Source organism: Peromyscus eremicus, chromosome 20 (assembly GCF_949786415.1).
Source record: "Peromyscus eremicus chromosome 20, PerEre_H2_v1, whole genome shotgun sequence".
Taxonomy (NCBI): domain Eukaryota; kingdom Metazoa; phylum Chordata; class Mammalia; order Rodentia; family Cricetidae; genus Peromyscus; species Peromyscus eremicus.
Window position 1 is genome coordinate 43,375,145 of NC_081436.1, and position 24,555 is coordinate 43,399,699.

Below are 24,555 nucleotides of genomic sequence, written 5' to 3' on the forward strand. Positions count from 1 at the left end.
AGTGGACTAGACCTCTGAACTGTAAGCTAAGCCCCAATTAAAATGTTTTCCCTTATAAGAGTTTCCGTGGTCATGGTGTCTCTTCACAGCAATAGAAACCCTAACTAAGACAGAAGTTGGTACCAGGAATGGGGTGTTGCTGTGATTGGCTGCCTTCACTTGTCTAGTTGACTGTTTTGTTAGTGTGAGGTAGTACCAATGGCCATGGATGGTACCCATGGTGTTCCTTGCTGGCCCTAGCCACCATCTCCCTGTAGTGTCTGGCCCACAAGGGATACTCAACAGGCGTTCGTTAGTGAGTGGAAAGGGGGAGTGGGTACAGAGCTGTTAACCATGGTGGCTGTTGGAAAGGGGAGTGATGAAGTTCACCTTTGAGTGTTGGTTGTTTTCTTTACACCCTATCACTGTGCTTTGTCACTGTGGCCCCTTGCTAACTCCCTAGGGAGTCTTATCACTCGGTCAGATAACATGCATGCCCAGTGGGTCACCTCACCCTAGAGCTTTGGAGGAAGCTGCAAGGCCACTAGGCACATTTTCTTATGGCCTTCATTGAAAAGACTTTACCTCTAGGATGTCCAACCTCAACAGAAACACCTTCTAGGGACAGGAAACCTTCCCACCCCCTACATCTGCTTTGAAGACAATTCGCCATGTTGAAAATACTAATTCTGGCAAAATCTGCTTCCCTAGTACTCTTCATGTTGGTGAAACATGGAAAAAAAAAAAACCAAAGAACCACGTGACAGCTTTCTGTTCTGTTTTTTTTATTTTCCCATTAGGATTTTCTCTTGGGCACCTGAGGACTTGGGAAAGAATAACTCTGCACTACATGAGAGAGATGGTGAATATCTTCCCATAACATATTGTCTTATTCTCTCTGACTCCCTCTCCCATATAACCCTACTTCGTTACGTCAGATAACTGGGTGCTGTGACACTGTGAGGTTGAAGATAAAGTTCCTCGCTCTCTGTCGTTTCTGCTTTGCAAATGTCCATTTATGGCCCGTCTTTTTCATCATTATCCAAGGAGGGGCCGAGGAGCTGTTGGAAGAGGGGATGAAAGCTTTCCTGCATCTGGCTCTGTTTCCTCTAAAGTCCTCTCCACCACTAGGTCCAGCTTCCTCTGAACAGTGCTGAGTTCTACATGAATGCTCTGGGAGGTCCCTGTGGCAGTCCTCATCTGTGGTGATTTGAATGAAAATGGTCTGCTTAAGCCCATAGGGAGTGGCACTACTAGGAGGTGTGGCCTTGTTGGAGTAGGTGTGGCCTCGTTGGGGGCGGTGTGGCTTTGAGTTTTCAGAAACTCAAGCCAGGCCCAGTGACTCACTTGCTCTTCCTATTGCCTGCCAATCCAGATGCAGAACTCCCAGTTACCTCTCCAGCACCATGTCTGCCTTCATACCTCTATGCTTCCCACCACAATGATAGTGGACTAGACCTCTGAACTGTAAGCTAAGCCCCAATTAAAATGTTTTCCCTTATAAGAGTTTCCGTGGTCATGGTGTCTCTTCACAGCAATAGAAACCCTAACTAAGACAGAAGTTGGTACCAGGAATGGGGTGTTGCTGTGATTGGCTGGCCATGTTTTTATTTGGAGGAATGTAGACTTTGGGACTCTGGGTTAGGAAAACAGTCGAACACTTCAAGTGCAGCTTAATGGGCCATTCTAGTAGGAACATGGAAGACAGTGGTGCTGAGGGTGATTTGAACTGTGGGGGGCCTGGCTCAAGAGGTTTCAGGGGAGAACATTAACATGTGGCCTAGAGACTGTTCTTGTGATATTTTGGCAAAGAACATGGTTGCTTTCTGCCCTTGTTCCAAAAATCTGCCCGAGGCTAAGTTGAAGAGTTATGGATTAACTCTTTTGGCAGAGGACATTTCGAAACAACCCAGCATTGACTGTGCTGCCTGGTTATTAGTGGGCAATATTCTGCAGATCTATAATGAAAAGGAGCAAGCTGAGGAAGGAAAAATACAAAATACACAGTTTGAGGAGAAAAGGACCACCAGGAAAAAGTTTAAAGAAAAGCCTGATGCTAAATGGAATAAAGGGAGTGGGGGCCTCAGGGCAAGACCCCACCCAACTAAGCTTCTAATTTGTGAAAAGGAATTAAAGAACAAGTTAGGTCCAGGCGTGGTGGTATATGCCTTTAATCCCAGCACTCAGGAGACAGAGGCAAGCAAATCTCTGAGTTCAAGGTCAGCCTGGTCTACAGAGTGAGTTCCAGCACATCCCAGCTTAGGCAGTGAAGGAAAACAGCAAGAAAGAAAGCTGGTGAAGGTGTCATTAAACAAGGGGGTCATACTCCAACTCTAGAAAGCAGCAGAATTTGGCAGCTTTGGCCACATGGTTCTGGCTTTAGAGTCAAGGATAGTAGAAAGGGGTTGTGGAACCTCCCTCTGCAGCTAAGGAAAGCTGCTGTGAGGCCAGGCACGTGGCAGAGGTATCCCTGTGTGGAGGCCTAGAGAAGCCATTGTGTGAAGCTATGACACTGAAGCCTGGATTGCCTTGGAGAACCCAAGATGTTAGAGATGCCAGAGCAGTGGGATACCTGTTGAGGAGAGCTGCTAACAGGGAGTGGAAACAGCCCAAGAGAGAGAAATGTGTTGCAGTCAACAAAGCTGAAAGGAGCTGGAGATCTGAAGAGCACTTTGACATCAGACAGGGAGGTGCAGAATTTGGAGTTTGCCCAGATGGTTTTTGGACTCGCTTTGGTCCAGTGTTTCCTCACTTTCTTCCTTTTGGAACAGTAAGGTATAGCCTGTGCCACAATATGTTGGAAGTACGTGATCTGCCTTTTCATTTTGATTTCCAGGGCATTACAGTTAAGAGATTTCTGTGAGTCTCAGAAGAGACTTTGGACCTAGGGCTTTTAAACAACGTTGAGACTGTTATAGACTATGGAGATTTTGAAGTTAGACTGAATGCATTTTTGCATTATGATATGGCTACAAGCCTATGGGGGCCAGAGAGTGGAATGTGGTGGTTTGAATGAAAATGGCCCCCTTAGGCTCATAGGGAGTGGCACTATTAGCAGGTATGGTCTTGATGGAGGAAGTGTGTCACTGGGGGCAGGCTTTGAGGTTTTAGAAGCTCAAGCCCGACCCAGTGACTCACTTGTTCTTCCTGCTGCCTGCCAATCCAGATGCAGAACTCTCAGCTCCTTCTCTAACACCATGTCTGCCTGTGTGCCTCCCTGCTTCCTACCATACTGATAACGGACTGAACCTCTGAACTGTAAGCCAGCCCCAATTAAACGTTTTCCTTTATAAGAGTTGCTATGGTCATAGTGTCTCTTTCACAGTAATAGAAACCCTAATTAAGCATCATCTAACCCAGTGGCAACCCCATCTCAATGCATTTGTTAAGGCAAGATGCTTTCACAGGAGGAGAGAGGGGACATACACTCACTGTGCTCTTATCTGAGGCTGAGAGTTACATCTCTTAGACTCCAAAGGACAAACATCTTAGGGCCATGCAGCTATGTAGGGTGGGACTCTGTTTCACAAATGAGGTAAATCCAACACACCCAAGGTTCATAAAGTGGAAAGTGTGTCAGATTTGTAGTGGGGCATGTTAAAATGCCTGTCGCACAGATGTGCCACACATCCTGATTCCAGCAGCATGGGGCCCTGGAAATTTTTCGTATCGCTAGGCTAAGCAAGTGTACTGCTTACTCACGGAGGGCTGGTTCTCTGCTAACCATTTGACCCCACTGTCATCTGGTCTCTGGGACTGTTGGGAAGAAGCCTGCTTTCAGTTTAACTGCAGTTCCTTTGTAGGTAGTGGTTAGGTTTTGGATGGAGTGTGTTCAAGAGAATGCAGAGATAGATTCCTGGGGAATAAGGGAATATTAGAAGAGTGTTTTTTTTTTTTCTTTTACACTTTGTTCTTTTTCATTTCCACTTTTTATTTTATGTACATTGGTGTGAAGGTGTCAGATTCCCTGGAACTGGAGTTACTGACAGTTGTGAGCTGCCATGTGGGTGCTGGGAATTGAACCCGGGTCCTCTGGAAGAGCAGGCGGTACTCTTAACCACTGAGCCATCTCTCCAGCTCCCTAGAAGAGTGTTTCATAGCTGTGGACAGGCAAACAGAAGGTCAACAGTCTTATTTGGAATGGAAGGCATGCTCTGACTTGAGGTAGAATTGAGAGAGAGAGAACTTGAGCCGACAGGAAAACTATCATTCCGAGTTGACTCCAGACAGACCTGGGTCCACTTTGGCTCAGTTGGCCGAAGCTCTCCATCTTTGTGATGGTTTGAGGAGCTTCTGGGGGAGGAGAACGTGCTGAGACCTACAGACTGGGTAAATCCCACACCTAGACTGATGGGGAGCTCAAGCACAGTTACTGTCTGAGGGCCATGGGGCTCCTTCTTCTCCCTACAATTGGTAGGCAGTGTCCAGTGGAGTTCAAGAGTATCTACTTACAGTGGAATCCTGTCTCAGTCCTACCAGGGGAACTTAAAAAAAAACAATTTATTTTTGTTTTATGTGCATTGGTGTTTTGCCTGCACGCATGTCTATGTGAGGGTGCCAGATCTTGGAGTTACGGTTCTGAACTGTTATGTAGGTTCTTGGAATTGAACCCAAACTACTGGAAGAGCAGCCAGTGCCCTTAACTGCTGAGCCATCTCTCCAGCCCCAATCAGGGAGACTTTTTTTTTTTTTTTTTTTTTTTTTGGTTTTTAGAGACAGGGTTTCTCTGTGTAACAGCCCTAGTTGTCCTGGAACTAATTCTGTAAACCAGGCTGGCCTTGAACTCACAGAGATCCACCTGCCTCTGCCTCCTGAGTGCTGGGATTAAAGGCGTGCACCATCACTGTCTGGCTGGGGAGACTCTTAAATTGGTGTTCCAGCTTTATTTCTGTTGCTGTGATGAAACTCCCTTAGGGGAGGAAGGGCTTATTTTAGCTAGTCTCTGATGAACCATACTAGTCCATCACTGAGGGAAGTCAAGGCAGAGGCTCAAGGCAGGAACTTGAAAGCAGGTCCCCTTGTTGTTCTATACAGCATTGCCTCTGACCAAGGAACTCACTTCACAGCCAAGGAAGTACAAGCAGGAATCATGGAGAATTGTGGCTTCTGGTTCCTAGGCTGGCTTATAGTCAGTTAGCTTTCTTGTACACTTGGGATCACTTACTGAGGGATGTACCGCCATAGTGGGCTGGGTCCTCCTATGGCAATTATCAATCAAGACATACCAATTTGATCTACACCATTACCCAATTCAGGTTCTCAGCTGGATGGCTGACAATGGGCTGTGTCAAGTGGATCATTAAAGCTAGCAAGGACAGGGGTTCCACATCTAGGTTTGGGTTTGAATCCCAGCTTCACTACTTTCTACCTGGATGACCTTGGGTAAGTCATCGTTCTTTGTGTCTTTTCTATGGGCCGTCCATGAAGAAACTGATGCTGATTACGGAGTTACTGTGAGGATGAGTGGGCACAGGTGAGGTGCTTGAGCAGTTCCTGTCATGGTACACACTCAGCAAATGTCAGCCCATGTTGCTGCCCTAGGCCTCTCTCACACACTCCTCTTGTTACACAGTGAACGAACGGCATGAGCTTGCACAAGCAGAGCCCAACGGAAAATGTCAGTTTGGAAAGGCAGGAAGTAATCAGGCAAGTTCACTACACGGAGAGGCAGAAAAAGGTTCACAGGCATCTCTAACGGAACAGGTGCCGATCTTAACGTCAGCACCTAGGGGCTCTCGTTTATTATCTCATTTAATTCCAACAACAACAGATAGCCCTTTAAGTGTTCCGCGGCGAACTGTATGTGTATATTGTAGCCCCGCGTTTGCAGACAAGATCGTTAAATAGGTAAGCAAGTGCAGAACAGTTAAGCCCTAATCTAATAGGACTAGGTAAGCAGAGAAAAAGATGCTGGGGGTGTGAACACATAGTGTAGAGTCCACGTGAGGATGGAGTGAGAAGGTGGCCTTCTGTAAACCAAGGAGTACTACTAGCAATGTTGTTTTGTAAGGCTGTGGAAGCTCTGCTAGGTAGAGCTTTGTTGGAGAGGGGAGCAGCTGGGTCTAGGTCTTGATGTTTTATGTCACGGTCCCATTCCAGTTTCTCTTGGCTTCCTGACTGCTCATGCAAGTGACCAGCTGGCGTCTTGCGTCTGCCACCATGCCTTTCCCACCATGATAAGATGCATCTCCTTGAATTGTAAGCAAGAAGGAGCCCTGTCTCCCTTAAACTGCTTCTAATTAGGTATTTGGTTACAACAAGAAAGGTAACTGTTACAGTATGCAGCAGTGTTACATCTACAGTACGGAAGTTCCTCATAAACAGCCAAGAAACAAACAAGCAACAACAACAGCAACAAAAAAATCCAATTCTCCACCCCCACTCCCCAACTAAAACCTCAAAGGAAGAAAAAAGCTAAACATAGAAGTACCATCTGATCTGGCTGTATAACCAAAGGACCCAAAGGGAGTATGTACTAGAGATGTCTGCATAGCCACGTTTACTGCAGCACGATTCACAAGAGCCAAGACATGCAATTAATCTAGATGCCGGTCAAAAGACAAACAGGGAGAATCCAGTAGGGTGTATACAACACAAAAGAGTGTTTCATCATAAAGGAGAATGGGGTCTTGTCACAGATGGGTCTGGAGCTCACTGTGTTAAGAGAAATAAGCCAGACATAGAAAGACAAACATCACATATTTTCTCTTGTATGTAGAAACAAGAGAAAACAGAACAAAACAGCACAACACTAGACTTGGAGGCGGAAGAGTGACTGTTAGGGAGTAAAGAAGGAGGCCTGGGGAAAAGGGAGAGATTGAGGATGGACATAACCAAAGTACATACAGAGATGCCATGAAGAAACCATAAACGTGTACAGATAACACATTTTAATAATTATAATGAAAACATAAGATAGTGAGAGAGATCATTTCATACACACACACACACACACACACACACACACACACACACACTCCATGCTTCCTGTCTCTGAACTGTTTTGGGATTCTACCAGCAAGAAGAACATCACCAGATGGTCATTCAACCATGGACCTCTGAAAGCGTAGCCAAAATCAACCCCTTTTCTCTCAAAGCCATCTGGCCTGTGTTACTAGCAATAGCAAATGGAGTGAGAAAACCATGACTGAGCATCTCCTCCATCTCTGCCCCGGGAACTCAGAGACTGATGAGGTGGGGTCTCTGACTTCAAAGATCTGGTGGGGAAGAGAGGCATGCAAACTAATGATTAGAGAGCATTCATTCATTCATTCATGTTCACTCATTTATTCTTCTATCTATAGACAGCTAATCTGAACAGTGTGTGAGGGGTGTACATATTCTGGACTTAAGTTGTAGTCAGCATGCAACAATTAATCAGCCTTAAATATTTTAAGCAAGCTGAGCCATGGCAATTTTTTTTTTTTGACATTTCACAAATTTCACACCTTCCCTGAGCCATCACTAATCATCAGGAGTTGGAAACTGTCAGAAATCTGGAGGCCGTGAAGATAGTGGCTGGAGATCGTGAGCCAAATTTAGACACTTAGCTGAGTGAATTCTGGTGAGTTACTTCAGGTTTCTGCGTTTCCTTTGTTTGAACGAGAAGAAGGCTCGCACATGTGGGTGGGTGGGGAGGTTGTTTTTTTTTTTTTTTTTTTTTTAAACCCAAAAAAGCCACCTTTCTCCCTCTGGGCTCCTCCAATTTCTGTGTGTATAACTCGTATAAAACAGTCCAGATGGTGGGGGCTGGAGACATGGCTGTGTGATTAAGAGTACATAATGTTCTTGCAGAGGACCCAAGTTTGGTTCCCAGAATCCAAGATGGGAAGCTCTTAATTGCCTGTAACTCCAGCTCCAATAAATCCTACGCCCTCTTCTGGCCACCTTGGGTACTGCACGCGTGTGCACAGCCCTCCCCCTCTGCATACACATAATTTAAAAAAAAGTCTTTAAAAAGAACAGTCCAGATGGACTTCTGGTTTATGTATATATCTTACCTTTTTAGGCTGACATCCAGATAGGGGCTGTGTGTTGGCTTTATAGGCAAAGTCACGCACACATGCACAGTGCTTGGCATGAAGGGGGTTCTCTGAAGCTCTTGCTGAGCAATGTGCTACGGTTTGAATTCTGAAATAGTTCCCACAGGCTTGTGGTCTGAGTGCTTAGTCCCCGTCTTAGGGCGCTATTTCAAAGGCTTTGGAGTCTTTCAGAGGCAGAAAATGGCTGGCAGTAGTAGGCCACTTAGGGGCAGGCCTCTGAAGAATATATCTGCTCTGCTTCTGAGCAGTTTTTCTCTGCTTCCTGGTCCACACTTCTGGGGATGGAGGTGGCCCTGTTCCCATGCTTTTCCTGCCACAATGAACTAAGATTTTTGAAAGCTGTGAACCAATAATGCATTTTCCATTCGTAAGTTGTTAATTGTCCTAGGCTACGGCAGTGGTACCACCATTGAAGAGGATATTGGCCTCAGTGAGTAGACACTGGGCTGGCAGATGAAAGGTGGTTCCAAGCTTACCAGCTTTTGTGCTCTATAAGGTGGAGGGAAAGCTGTGCCTGCCTCACTAGATGGTGGTGAGGTTCAAGGGATTTAATAGATATGTTTCAGAGAATGCCAAGCAGACAGTCAGTATATGACAATAAATGGAAGCTCATCATCATCATCATCACCACCACCATCATCATCATCATCATCATCACTATAATCACCACCACCATCATCATCACCATCATCATCATCACCACCACCATCATCATCATCGTGATCATCATCATCATCATCAACAGCACCTGCAGCAATAAGACAGGTCATTTGACCGCACATCCAGGCATATGCTTGACAATGTCTTGCCTAAGTAGATTGACTAAGTTTTAGAAAAGGAAAAGTTTATTTTTCAACCTCTTACTAAGCAATGGCTATCAGCGAGATCAATCAAAATTATTCTAATCAAGAGAACATCACTTCAGGGCTGGGAAAGATTGCTAATCTTTATGCCTAACGTTAAGGCTGTGGTGAACGTGGTGTGGGGCATTCACAGTCATGAGCCTTGCAGAAGTTAATGCTCAGGGCTTTACTGGTAGAGATACTCAGTCCTATAAGGGAAAATCTGATCCTCGAGCCCTTGGCGCTTCTTGCTTCAGGGATCTCTGCATTTCTACCATCTTGTGTGTCAGATAGCACCTTCATGAGGTTAAAACCATGAATTATTTTGGGATTATGATATATGTTCCCATTGCACATAGCTGCAATTTCATTCATTCATATATATGTATGTATGTATGTATATGAGGTTGACATTGGGTTTCATTAATCATTCTTCACCTTAGTTTTCGAAATAAGATCTCCTGATGAATCTGGAGCTTGCTGATTTGGCTGAACTGGTTGACCAGTAAGCTCTGAGCTCCTCCTGTCTCTGCCTCTCCAGTGTTGGGATTGCAGCTATGTATGTGCTACTACTGTGCTCAGCTTTTTACAGGGGCAGTCAACAGTCATTTTAATCAACCGAGCCGTTTCCTCAGTCCCAATACATGTGTTAGGCATACCCATGGATGCCAAGAGAGCCACAATTTAGGGAGATTTTTCTGCTCTCTAAGTTGGAAGACTTGTTTGATGGATGCTTCTGGTTAGGACTTGGGCCAGGTTTCAGATGCTGTCGCCTGTGTGGCCTGCAGGTCCATCCTCTATAACATGGCCCCCTGAACCATCAGGAGACCTTTGTAAATAGGTGGTCGCACTAGGTACTGAAAAGCTCCAGTATCTTGTTCAGGAATATCCTGTAGGCTCACACTTACCATCATCAGAAAATGGGTATACAGGTACTTCCTACATCTCTGAGTGGTCTGGTGTTAATTCAACAGTCCACTTCCAACTCCCGGGCCGTTCTCCACATCCTTAGATGGAAGGTGGAGGTCAGTGAAGAGAGAGGGGGAGGAGGGTGACCAAGAGCAATGGGACCCTTCAGATGGCGGCAGGAAGAGTAGGGGCTTTAGAATCCAGCTGAGCTGACGGATGGAGCAATGTGGGTGAGTTCCCTGCTGTCCGAGGCTCACTTTCTGGATCATAAGAATATAGAGAATTGCCTCTGCCAGAGAACTAGGTAAGACACAGGCATCCTGAGCAGCAGCTAGGCTGCTGCTCCTTGGGAAACCTTCACCCATCTTTCCTTCTCCTTCCCCCAAACTTCTTCTGGTGATCTTAGCATCCCCCATCTGTGTTTTCTTCAGGCCTCAGGGAATCAGGCAGTCACGCACCTACTCAGATGGTGTATACCTTCAGGGAAGGGATGCCAACAGGTGGCCATGTCTCTCTGGGGGACAGCTCCCCTGGGCTACCTCTCACTCAGCTGTGGGGATGAGGAAACACCATCTGAGCCCACACTGGGGTACTGTGTCCTCACGTCCAATTCAGCCAACACAGCTGGTTCAGAATAGCTTCAGCCTCTTAGAGAAAACAGTTAGGTTTGCTTTCAGCTTGCTTCTTTTAATCATTAACAGAACCCAAACCACTTTCTGTCCATGCCAATCCTCTTCTGGTCCTCACATGTACCATCTCTGGACCTTGGCCCATGCTGCTCTTTTTGCTTGAACAACTCCTTTCTTTGTCTGATTTCTTGGCCCTCCTAAAAGCTACTCCAGAGTCAATATCCCTTCTTCCCCTAACCCCCTGTGATGCCTAGTCTGGGTATGCCTCCAATGAGGACCCACATCTCACATGTCATACTGGCTAGTAATGGGAAGTGCAGTCTCTGTCCTCAGCCCAACTGAGCTCTGTTGGGAATGGGAGCTGCACCATCTGTCTGCCTCCATTGTCTTTTGGTATTGACTATGGCAACCAGTATACAGGATGCTCAACGTATTGTTGAATGGAGCTGAATCTATTGTCGGCTCTAGGGTGGGAAGAAATAGAAAACATGTAAATTCATACCATGGATCAAGATCAAGAAGAGAAGCTCAGGGCAAGCTAGAGCATTCATGAGGACAAAAAACCAAGACAAAACAAAAATACTGTTTCAACAGGGGAGGCATAGCTAAATGGCAGGGCTTCCCAAGAAGGTGGCCAGAGAGCGGGAAGACACAAGGTAGCCAGAGAGAGGTGGCCCGTTGATACTCCTGTGGATCTCAGGACTCTTGCCTATCACCAGCACCTCCTTTTTGGGCCATATCCTTTCCTGGACTCACGGGAAGTTCCTCAAGAAGATGTGTTGGTACTCTGGGGTTGACTACTCATTAAACTGTTGCCGCAACTGGCTAGAGAAAGCTTCCAGAGGGTTTTACAGATTTGCCAGGCACCTCATTTTATCATGCAATAAACGAGTTAATAATGAGCCGCATGGCTGGCCGGAGTTGTCTAAGTTCATCAGCATGGATGTGTGTAACCTGTAGGGTTTCCCTCAGGACCATACAAAGAGTCTTACCTTTGTTTCAAAGGGTATCTTGGGAGGCCCCTTCTGTGGCTTTTGCAGTGATCTCTAGAGCAGTTCACCTGGCCAAACCATGGGCCTTTCAGGCTTAGGTTTCAAGCTGCCCCCCTCCCACCTCCTCTGCTCCCCACACACAGCCAAGTCAGCTGCTGCAGTCGGGTTTTGACTTGCGCTGACCTCTTGGGAAGCGCGCACGCACCAAGGGCTTCAAGGCCTGTCCCATTATGTGGATGACATGGCCATTAGTAACCATGGTAACCTCCCTCCCTTGCTTTTGTGGCTCCACAGGTCTAAATCTGCACAGGTCTTGTCCAGATTTGAAGGGGTTACGGGGACTTAAGCAGAAAGCACCTTCCCTGAGCCACACAAGGCAAGAAAAGGAGTATTCCCAGTCTTCCAGGTGCAAAGAAACAACCTTCAATCTCCAATTCAGTAAACTTAAAACAAAACAAAACAAAAAAGAACAAAGGAGAAGATAGAATACGCTCCCTTCCTTCTTTTTCTTTTTTCTTTTTTTCCCCCAACTGTGACCATAATACACACAGAGGGTGTGTTGCTTTAACAGTTTGAAACGGCTCAAGTATGAACAGGCCTGAAGGCTGGTGTCCAAACAGGTCCAGGCAGCGGGGCATCCCCTCTGAGAACAGCCTTACATTAAGGGCACAGGACTATCAGGCCCTGTTTATTTCATCCCCTTGTCAAAGAACCTTGAAAAAGGACTTACTTGCCACACAAAAGAAACTGACAAGTGTGTGTGAGGTAGTGCATAGGCAAATGAGCTCCACTGAACCATTCCATTATGTATATGTATTTCAAACATACTGTACGTGATAAATATACATGATAAACACAGGTTGAACATTCTGAATCTGAAATTCTAAACTACTAAATGCTTCAAAATCTGAAACTTTCCAATGCCAGCATGATGGGTGGAGGAAATACCACACCATGAAATGATGTTTCAAGCATACATAAAATTATGAAAAATATTGCATTGGAGTTACCTTTGGTCTCTGTGTATAACACAAACGTGAAACATAAATATTTTCAGATTCAGATTAGGGTCCCAGCCCCCAGCACTCTACATTATGTGTGCAAATGTTCCAAATTCTGGGAAAAAAAAATCTGAAATCTGAAATGCTCTAGTTTCTGATAAGAAATATTTGAATATACCATGCCCATGACATATCTGGTTGATCTGTGTCAACATATATGGACAATTAACACATTAATGGAAAAAGGTATATTGTCAGAGTCAGCATCTTGGAACCCTCCATCTATATGAATGTGCCAATAAAAAACGGAAATCTGCATTTCCCCATCCTCTGGAGTCAACAGGCAGGATTACCTGTCTAGGCTTGGCCGGCCTCGGCAGGGGCGCCGTCCGAGTCGGAGTCTGCCCGGTCCGCTGTGCCTTCTGCTACTCTCTGACTCCAGCTCCCCCACTTCTCAGAGATGGCGTCCTCCTCTCCGACCGTCACTTCCACAAAGTCCACGATGCCTGACTCCTCGTTGTCCTCACTGCCCTGGCCATCTCGGCTGCTGCCCTCTGACCTGTCTGAGGCGGCCTCTGAGGGCTTGCCTGCCAAACAGTCCTTGGCTTGCTCGCCACCAGTTTTCACCCTGGGGACCAGCTTGTCGGAGTCCTCCTCGCAGAGCGCTCTGGGGTCCTTGGCGTACTGTTGAGCCACCTCGCTTCCATTCTTTGGGCTCTCAGCCACTTGTTTCGCCGCTTTTCTTGATATGGCGTCACGGCCGTGATCATCTGACAGGTGATGCTGTTGGTACTGCTCCAGCCAACTCAAGGTTCCAGTTTTTAGTAAGCATCTGTTCTCCTTGAACCAGCGCACAATCTCAGTTCGGACCAGCCCGGTCTTGGCCGCTAACTGGTCGTACTCCTGAGGCGTGGGCCACTGGGTTCTCGCGAAAGTGCTCCTGAGCAGGTGAATCTGTTCTTGATTTTGTATCATTGCTGATGAAGGGCTGGGCAGAGAACCAGCTAACTGTGCACCGGAGAGCTGGTCCAGTCGAGATAGAGCACCATTGGGGGCTACCACATCTGATCCTTTTTTGCTGGACCCCATGGAATCCAAGACGGCCTGCTCCATGCTGTCTCGAAGCTTGCGCCTCTCTGAGAACCAAGAGTCGATTTCCCTCCTGCTCAGCTTGGTCTCCACCCTCAGCCGCTCCACTTCTGCCTGGGTGGGAAAAGAGCTTTTCAGAAAGCTGTCTTCCAGGGTTTTCAACTGTCCCTGGCTTTTCTCTTTGAACTTCTGGGGGGCAAAGTCTGGGTATACGTGATAGGTACGACCGTGTCGGGTGCCTGCCATGGCCATCTGGTCTTTGGCAAGGGATTCGCTGGTGATATGGACAATGCCCCTCTGACACCGGTAACGATGGTCACTGAACCACTTCTTGATTTCGCTCCTGGCAAGGCCTGTCACCTCAATGAGGCGGTAGACCTCAGCATCGTCAGGGAACTGGCTCTGTAAAAAACTTGCCTTGAGGTGCGCAATCTGCAACTTGGTCTTCTTGCGGTCGCTAGCTGGGGTGAGGGGGGTGTTGGCCACCTTGGGTGGAGGAGGCTCTGGCACCTGGGCGATGTGTGGACGCTTCGGCTCAGGGGTAGCTTGAGGAGTCACCAGAGGTCTCTTCTGGCCATGGTTGGTCACTCCAGCCACCGCAAGTGTGATGGGGGAGCAAGAGACGGTCGTCGACCCACTCGTCACTTGAGTTAGCACCAGGCTGGGCTGGCCGAGGATCTGGCACGGCAGGGCTGTCTGGAGGATGGGCTGTGACATTTTTGTGGGGGCCAGCTGAGCAGGAAGCACAGTGATAGTCGGGGGTACTGACTGAATGGTACCATTAAACATCTTCTTTCGGGCCTCCTCCACCTCTTCCGGGGACCAGCTGATGCCGTGTTTTAAGCGCTGCGTGGCAAACCAGATTCTGATGTGCTCCTCTGGGTGTTTAGAGGCAGCTGTTAGCCAAGAGAGCTCAGCCTGGGTCGGGTAAGGGAACTTGTTGAAGGAGTTGATCATGGTGGCATTTGTGTCCAGGGCAGAGTTGTATTTGGTAGTATTCAGAGGGACGGGGACCTTGGGGACAAGGTTGATATTTGGTGGCAGCTGTACAGAAGGCATGACATGTCCCAGTGAATCTTGAAGGAGCTCCACACTTCCAAGTCTGGACAGGATCTCAGCTGTATCCGTCACCAGGCGGGCAGTCCCTTCCATGTGGTTTTCCGGGGCAGCCTCGTCAGGCTTCTTGGGCACTTTCTTGGCATCTGCCTTCGATTTTCCTGTCTTCATCATGGGGATTTTACCCATCGAGACCCCGGGGTCATTGTCACCACTTCCAGGACCACCGGCCGTGATGGACACAACGTGGTTGGTGGTTTCGATGGACTGTTCCAGGACAGTTTGATTATTACGCTTGATCAATTTCAGCTTGAAGTTGGTCTCCCCCGGATGGAACTTGGCGTTGTGGTCGGATAAGGAGTCATACTTTTTGGTTGTGAAGTTACATTCGGCACACACGTAGAGGGGGTTGAGAATCACGTTGGGGTGCTGCATGTCGACGTGTTCTGTGAACTCGTTCAGATTCTGTGTGGAATAAGGGCAATATTTGCACTCATAACCACCCTGGAGTTTTTTGGACTGGTTTTCCCCCATAGATTTCATCTCTACCACTTCATTTTCTTTGGACGAGTTTTCAGGTTCTGCTGCCCAGCTGTCCTTGGCCACATCGGACTGCGGCGGCATGCCCATTCCTTTGTCTTTGGCCCTGTCTGCCTCCTCCAGCACGTCCTGCTCGACTACTTGGGATGTCCGGACCATGCACGGAGTCGTAGATTTCCGCTTGCTTGCCATTGCTGCCGGGCCTGTGGGCGATGACTTCTTTTCGGAGTGGGTGGGGCCAGGACAGTGAAATTCTTGGCTTTTGGCTTTAATTCCCTCTCAAATGCCTTTGGCTTGCCTTGAACACTGAAGTCTTCTGTTGGAGTTTTCAGAACGGTTTCAGCACAGAAAATCGTAACTGTACCAATCTCCGGGCACACCAGGCAGCTTCATGTCTGTGGGACAAGCACAGAGCTGAAGTCAGTGACTCTTCACAATGCAAAAGAAACCAGCAATTTTTTTTTTCTTTTTTGGGCTTGTTCCCGTGACCCACCCCAACTGGCGCCAAATCAAACACACATGTAAGCACTGATGGCGGGTGGGTGAGGATTGGAAACATGAAAGCCGACGTGCTCTTCTTTTCTCCGGGAAGAAAGAGGAACAACACTAAGCAAACAAGGTTGGGGTCTCCGTGTTCAGAGACACCGTTACAGAAAGAGAACAAAGATACCAGGATCTTCAGAAGTGCAGAGTCGGGGGCGCGGGGCAAGCAAGGTGTTACAAGTTGCTTTTTATTTGGGGAACATCAGAAGCAAGACGCCTGACTAGGGCCTGCAAATGGGTTTCCATGGCGTTAGAAAATGGATAAGAAAGCCCGGTGTGGTGGCACGTGCTTGTAGTCCACACACTCAGGAGGCTGAGGCACTAAGATCAAGGGTTTGAGTTCAAGGCTAGCCTGGGCTATATAGTAAGATTCTGTTTCCAAAAAACACCCCCCCCAAAAAAAAACCAAAACCTAAACAAAAACAGGGACATACCACTTCGTATCATAAAAGCATAAGCGTATACAAAATGTAGGGAAAGAAGTATAAAGGAGAATAATGTAAGCCACCAATCCAAACACTGTCCTTTGCTTATTTCTCTCAAGCAGTACCCCATTTCCGTTTAAAGGGGCAGCATGACATTACATTACAGGGATGTGACACTTGTTTTGTATGTATGTTTGTGACAGGGTCTCTCATATAGTCCAGGCTGGCCTTGCCCTCCCTATGTAGCCTAGGATGGCCTTGAAGTCTTGGTTCTCTTGCCTCAGCCTCCTGAGTGCTGGGATTGCAGGCATGTGCCATCATAGTTGGCTCAATTTGGGCTGGAATGAACTGCCTTTGGACACAGGCCTAGAGATGGTTCTCTTGACTCACATGACTGCATTTTTGCCTCAGATGGCCTTTCCTCTGGCAATGCCTGAGAAAGTGTGACTCCCAACTCAGCTTACATGAAGTACCACCACTAAAAGGCTTTGACAGTTAGATAGGAAAACTGTTTCAATATGCTTCTGTGATTTAGAGCAAAGATTTATTTTATTTATATGTATGTGTTTGGGTGTGGATGTATGTATGGGTACCTGCAGAGGTCAGAAGAGGGTGTTGGATCTCCTGAAGCTGGAGTTATAAGTGATTGGAGTTATAATGTGGTTGCTGGACACCAAACCCTGGTCCTGTAGAGTAGCAGTGGGTGCTCTTAACTGGTGAGCCATCTCTTCAGCCCTTACGCTTAAACAACAACAACAACAACGACAAAACTCCCTTTCCTCCTTCTGCTGCCCCCCACCCCGTGTGTGTGTGTGTGTGTGTGTGTGTGTGTGTGTGTGTAGGTGTGCAATCACCACTGCGTTTGTGTAGCAATCAGAGGACAACCTCAGATGTCAGTTCCCGACTTCTGCTTTGCTTGAGACAGGGTCTCTGGTTGACTGGTACGTACAACAGGCAGGCTGGTTGAGAGTTTCTGGCGATTCTCCTGTTTCTGTTTTCCATCTCTCCATAGGAGTGATGAGATGGCAGACATGTACCATAAGTGGATTTGTGTGGGTTCTGGGGAATCTGAACCCAGTGAGTGGCCTTATCCACTGAACCATCTCCCTGACCTACTTCTGTGGGTTTGATTACTACTAAAGCTAAACTGTTTCCAAACGCTTCCTGGCCATTTATAGTCTCTCTTTGGTGAATTTCCTGTTTATGTCACTTTCATATTGTGGTGCTCAGTGGTTTTGTTACTAATTTGTAAAAATGCTTTATTACACCTGCTGCAATTTTTAAAAGTCTACCTTTTAGCTATTTGGAGAGTATTTTTATATGTTTAACATGTAGAAACCTTACATTTTAAATAACAAATGTATACATTTTTCCTCTTGTGGCTTTTTTCATATTTGGAAATTCTGTTTTTTTTTTTTTCCTGGTGAGATATATTAATCCATGTTTTCTCTTTTTGCATGTAGAACATTTACTTAAATCATATTGAGTCCTAATAACGGATTTATGGTGTCTTTAGAGTCTATTGGCTTAATTTTGTTTGCTTTTGCTTTTTAGGACAGGGCCTTGTTATTAGTCACAGCTGGCCTGGTACGTGCTATGGTGCCCAGGCCTGCCTCAAACTTCTAGCAGCCTTTCTTTCCTGGGTTCCTAAGTGCTGGCATTACAGGCTTTGCCCCACCATGGCCTGCCAACTTAATGATTTTGTTTTACATTTAAGTCACCTAGTATTGAATTTATCCTGAGTTAAGTATAGTACTCTCGAGTTAAGTACAGCCATTTTTTCCTTGAGTATTCCCCCATTACCTCAGCAGCGTGTGTTATATAACCCATTCTCACCAGGGCGTAAGAAACCACCCTCACCACACACTACATTTTACATTTACTACAGCTTGCTCCCAGTTGCCCAGTCTGCACATCTTGTCTAGCTACTGGGGCTTACTGTTAATTTCTTTTTAGATATTTGGAGTACATGTTAATATCCAGCTGAGTGAGTGGTTCCTCCATGTTCCTCTTTTTTCCCCCCTAGAATGCTTCCTTGGTTATTTTGATTATTTCATAAATCATAATCAATTGTAAAATACAGCCCTATTAGAGTTTTGATTGGAACCGCATTAAACAAATATTAATTTGGGCCACAGGCACAATTTGCTTATTAGGACGCAGGGCATGTCACCAGAACTCTAGGGAACTCCTGGGCTGGGTCACTGCTGACATCCCAATGCCTTTTACTCTGTGGCTACTTTCAATGTGATTTTATATTTAGAACAGAGAAGAGGGTGTTTAGGGACAAGGATATCTGACATCTAGGAGAAGTGAAGAGATGAGATAACACATTGGCCTTTGAGCCCCACTTAGGACAGGGCTCAAGGGCAGAAGGGAAGAACGCAAGTAAAGGGCAACTCTGAGATGCTGAGATTCAGGGCCCACACTGAGCAGGACTCAGGAGAGGGCCGGCGCCCCAGGACTCAGGAGAGGGCCGGCGCCCCAGGACTCAGGAGAGGGCCGGTGCCCCAAGACTCAAGAGAGGGCCAGTGCCCCAGGACTCAAGAGAGGGCCAGTGCCCCAGGACTCAGGAGACAGTCAGTGCCCCCTGGTGATCCCCAAAGGCCAATCCCTCTGACACTGGGACACTGGTGTTTTCAGGCTGGAGCACTCTATCTACAGTGGAGGCAGGTCCCTCAGGAGCGGCAGCAAGGAGAGGCCATGGGAAAAGCAGAACAGAGGGCGACCACGTCCTTCTATTGACCATCCTTGCAACAGACACCAAGAAGCTGATTTTGCTGAAAAAACACTGATTCCTTCCTCAGGCATGAGAGGTAATTGGAGCAGGAGGAACTCGGGACACCTCTGCCTTCGTTCTGTGTCCGTCTGTCTTCCTTTGACTCAGACTCCCATTTGACTCGGCCAGGCATGATCGTCATTAAGACATGCCTGCCTATCTGAGCTGTCTCAGCTTTCTTTACGATGAAGGCACAAAGAGTCATTGTCCTAAAGCTGCAGCCACCTTGGATTCCAGGAACGGCAAATCCTCTAGGATGGACCATCCTAAGGTGAGAGCCATGATGTATGATGGAGAGACTACATGCTGGATAGATTATTCTGAAAGAATTCAGACCATAACAATAATTAAGAGATGCATTTGTTATTACATCACCTTCCAGACAATGATGGGCGGGACCACACTTTGACCAAGGCTACTTAATTACACACCTTTTGCCCCAATTCTCCCTCGTTTTAAACCTAAAGCTCCTGTCAGTTCCTATCAGATGAACTTGTGGTCACTAGACTCCTTTAATTTTGCTCTTCCCAACACACTAATTAAAACTTCTCTCTGCCTTTCGCCATCACTCATCTCTTTAATTGGCATATCAGGATGGGTGGCCAGGGCCAGCTTCTTGGGGCTGCTGGAGCGGACGCTTAAGTTAAGGTCCAGTTGTATACAGACACTGGCTTTTTCCAGCCTCCGCCTCCCTTGGAGTTCCATTCTCTCAAACATGTGCTGTATACATGAGCATTCAAGTCCATCAAGGGTTCTATTATTGCTCACTGGGGCCTAGAATCTTTTGGCCTTCTCCACACAGCCGATTCACCAGCAGTCCTGTTGACTCCAGGGTTCAAAGGCGTCTTTTTTAGCTCTCAGCTCAGCTGCCATGATCTCTAACCTGGATTCCTACCGCAGCCACCCGCAAATCTTCTGCTGGAGCAACAGAGGGATGTATGGGTCAGGATCCGAGTTGGTCCTGGGTGGTTTTTGCGGCTTCTCTGGTTTCGCATCACAGTGAACTCCACTCTTCTGTAACAGCCTGCAAGCTTGGGCATGTTGTGACCCATGCCCTCTCGGCTTTGCTGACACACTCCAGCTGTTCCACCCAGGAGTGTCACTTTCACCACAGAGCCTCTGTCAGAACATTCCAAAGAGGGATTTCCTGACGCTCGCTTCTTTGCAAGTGAACCTTCTCCTCATTACTGCTTCTCCACTCTGCTTTGCTTTCTTCAAAGCCCTTTCCAACAACTAACATTGTACTGGTCTATTGTGTGGTTAAGGGCATAGCTACCCGTTTACTTACGGATTGCACATCACTCTGGATCTGTGTTGTTCGATGTGGTGGCCACCAGCCACATGTGGCTTCTTTGGATTCAAGTGAGGGGGCTCAGGAACCACATGTGGAGGGGTTGCCATGTTTACCACCACAGGGCATTTTCCATTACCGGGGACAGTCTCGTGGGCCGTGCCACAACCAACTGTCCTGGAAGGAGTGAAATCAGTCTTAAGAGACAGACGGTATCCATCTGTGGCAGGAGACTCGGGAGGAGAGAGAGGCACCAGGACTGACCTGAAAGAAAGCAGCTGGCAGAAGACTACAAACCTCTCCCCATGGGGGGGGGGGGGCTACATATAAAGGATAGAGCAGGTACGAGAAAAGCACAGGACGCAGAATGTGGGGGACAGCACAGCCACAAAGACTCACCCATCATGGGGCTGGAATCGAGGGCAACTTTGACCTCGTAACCTTCTCCAGCTCGCTGGCCCTCCTTCTAGGCTCAGAGATCTTTTCTATTTCTCAATAAACTGTCCCTGTTTCTACAGTATCCGTGTGTCTCTCTTCTTAGTCTTCACTCTGACACATAAGAGTCTAGTCCAGTTCGTGCCTATAACACCTCTCTGGCTAGAGACTAATGAGACAATGGACCCTAAGGAACTGGAATTTTCTTCTAGTACCACGCAAAGGAAGGGGAAGGCTGAGGCCTTGGTGTCAGTTAGAGGCAAGGTCTCTCTCCTAGAAAGAGCTTTCACATAGTGCTGACAACCTGAGGGATAGACCCGAAGGCAGGAATCGAACTTGCCATGGTGGGTGGGCCCATACCCTGACCAGGACTGATTAGCTGTGCGTAGTAGCTCTTGCCCTCTATTTAAACCTGGACCTCACATTAGTGCTCTGAAGGCAGACTTGGGCAGAGTAGGATGTTGACACTGGACTTCTTTATTTGCTCTTCTTCCCGGTATAGCTGCATCCAATAAATCTCCTTTCTCTCCTTTTCACTTGAATGGGCCTGTTGAGGACAGGTGGTCGATCTTAGCTTGCTAGGGTTGGCAAGGTCAGGCTTTGACCATAATGACTCCGGTAACAGAATGAGAAGAATGGCAAAAACCTTTTGTGAGGACTGTAGTTCATACAGAATGGCGAGATATGGTAAAAGCTCTCAGGAATGTTCGACAGTGTGTGCATGTGTCTGTGTACATGCAGTGTGTGGGTGCTGGGCTGTGTAAGTGGAAGAACACTGGAAGGGGAAGCCTCCAACATCTCCATGGGCACTGTTGATGCAGTAGGATGTAGCTCAGTTCTTACCCACTGGCCAAGGAGCTTGGAGCATCTGAGTTATAATTTTCCAAGGAGAGGGAGCAAAAGGAGACTTCCTTTATGTGGAACAGAGACAACAGTCAGGAGTGGGTGCAGGGAGGGGTGTGAGGGGACAAAGGACTATTTCTATGGAAAGTACCAGAATGATTCTAATCTGCTAAGTGAGCCTGAGAGATAAGGACAATTGTAATGAAATCGGCACTAAGTTTCTCTCTGTTCCAAAACTGTGGTTCAGAACACACTCTAGCTTCCAAATCTCACTCAGCAAGCAAGCATGGAAGCCAGAGTAGATTAAAAGGAAGGATAAAGAACGAAACAGGAGACGGATCCTGATGGATGGAGCCCCTGGGGAATTCTCTCTCAGGTCTCACTGGGAGGCTTGGGAGAAACACTGCCTTGGGGAGCATTATTCTTGCACAGTAAAGTCAGGGGGTCTGTAGAGCCAAGACTTTGGGGTATGTGTCTGAACATGTGAGCCATGGTCAATGCTGGGATTGTCACCATGTATCCAGTACTCACTGGCATGGAAGCTGAAGTGTTCTGAGCAGAGCCTGAGATGTTGTGGTCAAAGCTGGGCAAAAATAGAAACGAATGGGGAGGCGGGAGGGATGGATGGCTCAGAGGTTACGAGTGCTTACTGCTGTTCCAGAGGACCCAGGTTCAGTTTCTAGCACCTTCATGGTGGCTCACAAACACCTGTAAACTCCAGTTCCAGGGGATACAACATCCTTTTCTGCCCCGTGGGCTCTCGTCATGTATATGGTACACATTTACTCATATAGGCTCCCATGCTTACACAAAAATAAAAATGAATCTTAAAAAATAGAAATGAATAAATAAATGGGTAAAATACACGTTGAGCTACAGAGTCCCATCTAGAATGGGTGGCAGGTGAGCTGTGGGTTTTGACTTTCCTAAGGGCCTGAACTGGGCACAGACATACCCCCTAGCATGCTAGCACACTGATGATACTCACTTCAAATGAACAGTGAGCTACCTTGCCTCTGTGTGTGTGTGAGAGACATACAGAGAGAGACAGAGACAGAGACAGAGAGACAGAGAGATGGAGATAGCACGACAGACCCAGAAGAATTTAGGACCAGGGAGTGCGAGCGTCTTGACTAAGAACCTACAGCCACTTCTCAGCAGAGCCGGGATCTGAACAGATGCTGTCCAGCCCTAGGGCACTTGGCACTGCACCAAGAGCCTCCTCTAGTGAGTAGACCTTCAAATATGGGAGGGTACACTTCCTAGGTGCAGGAAAGGAAAGTGTCATCTGTCCCAATCTGATGACTGTAATCCTCCTAGGCTGATAAGCACAAGGAAAATAAAGTAAAGGTTCATGGAGGGGGCGGGCATGACAAGGATAAGCCTTGAGGGTGGAAGGAGGCTTGGGGCTAGCCAGTGACACTAAGGAGCTCGGGGTTGATTCTGCGGCAATGGAGGGGCACAGCCTTTCAGGCAGGGTCCAAGAGGTAGAAGGTTCTCAGAGACAGCTTTGGGGCAAGGCTGGCAGGAAGAGAGGCCTGATCAATGAGGGTAAGACCACTGAGACCCAGAAGGTGGTCAGTCATCTTAACAAAGCCAAAAGAGACAGTCAAGATCCAGGGTGCTGTGAGACACCTTCCTCCACAGCCTCTATGCTTCTTTGAATAGGCTGAGTGTGCTTCATTTTTTTTTCCATCTAAAACTTTCTCCCATTCAGTGTGGTTTTCCTACGCAGGCGTCACTAGATTCTCCCATATTCATTTCCCCAGCAAGGACAGTCGATGTTCATTACAGGATCGTGTAGGCCAAAAACTGAGTTTCACTTCTCTAAAACTTTTTGTGGGCACTAAGGCTCAGAGAGATTAGTTCATGGTCAATGTTGAAGAGCATGAAACAGTAGAACCGGGACACAAACTTTATCTACAAACTCTTGTGAGGATCTTTCTAAAGGCAGATTATGGTCAGTAAACCTGGACCAGACCTTATGAATCTGTATTTACTAAGGGTTTGCTGTAGATAGTGCTGCTGCTAAGTCAAGTCTCATCTCCAGTAGCAAGGCTGTCTACGACTCCCTGGGCTGGCACACTCCCACGGTTATCCCCACTTTCTTGTCTCGAGTCAAGGTGGTGGCATTTCCCGACTTTTCGCTATTTGTGGCCTGAAGTTTGTAAGGAAGGAAAAGTGATCTCTAAGCCCCAGATCAGCCCTGGAGACTGCTCTCTGGGGCTGACATGAAGCCTGGAGGTCAGCTTGAGAGTCACGTCTAGGTTCTTGACTCCGAAGGAAGACACTCGAGGGAGTGAGAAATCCCTGCTGGAGGCTCCTCTCTGCAGGTCTCCAGTATGGGAGACTCAAGCAGTGGCCAGAGGCTCTGAAAAAGCCCAGCCTGGGGCATCGGTGCTCAGAGGCCAGGGAGAAGGAAATCGTACCTGGGGTCTTCACGGGAGCCACCTCTCATTTCAGGGTTTCGCACTGAGGCTGTCAAAGGAAATAACAGGGCTGTCTGGGAGCTCTGGCTGGAGCATCTCCTCAAGACATCGAAGTCCGGAAGGATGCTTTTAGCTTTGCTGGGTTTTCTGACAGAGCTGTTAGTGGACTGGGCTACAGTTCATCAAGGGTAGATCATTCCAGAAGGAGCAGACGTTTCTCCTCTGTGTTCTAAAGTTGCAACATGACTACCTATCCCAAGGCTTTTGGACTGGGCGGGGTCTTGGGTGACAGAGTGCTGGCATGGGGAGGGGAGGGATTGGATGCAGACATCAGTGCTCCTGGATCTGTCTCTAAGCTCCAGCTCCCAACTTGTCCATCTGTTTCTGTCTTTATTACCGTTTCTCTCATCTGCACGGTAGGCATTGATTTTAGGAGGCCAACGGTAACCCCGAGTTCATGTCTAAGTTTTCTGACTTTTTTCCAGTCTGTCTTAAGTCTAAATTTGAAATGTACAGGTAGGTCAGGAAAATGGCTGTTGTGCCATCACACAGCACTTTGGGGTTTTTGAAACACCACCAGTTCTTGAGACCTAGCCCAAACTTATCAACCCCAAACATTTGGGAGCATGGCTTTGGAAGCTGCGTTCCTAAACACAGGTCATGTTGAAAGCCTTGGCAATAGGACATTACTTGGCATCTGCTGTTTGAATAGATGCCAACTCTGTCCTGTG

At 47.4% G+C, this 24,555-nt stretch overlaps 1 protein-coding gene across 1 annotated transcript in view; it reads right to left on the reverse strand.

The window, feature by feature from the left end:
- Zhx2 (zinc fingers and homeoboxes 2) overlaps window positions 1-24,555 on the reverse strand; it is a 160,734-nt gene that overhangs the window by 3,422 nt on the left and 132,757 nt on the right. The window contains exon 3 of the mRNA XM_059247598.1: window positions 12,748-15,474. Within this exon, the coding sequence (XP_059103581.1) occupies window positions 12,752-15,271 (2,520 nt within the window). The 5' untranslated portion in view covers window positions 15,272-15,474 and the 3' untranslated portion in view covers window positions 12,748-12,751. The remainder of the gene's footprint in view (window positions 1-12,747; window positions 15,475-24,555) is intronic.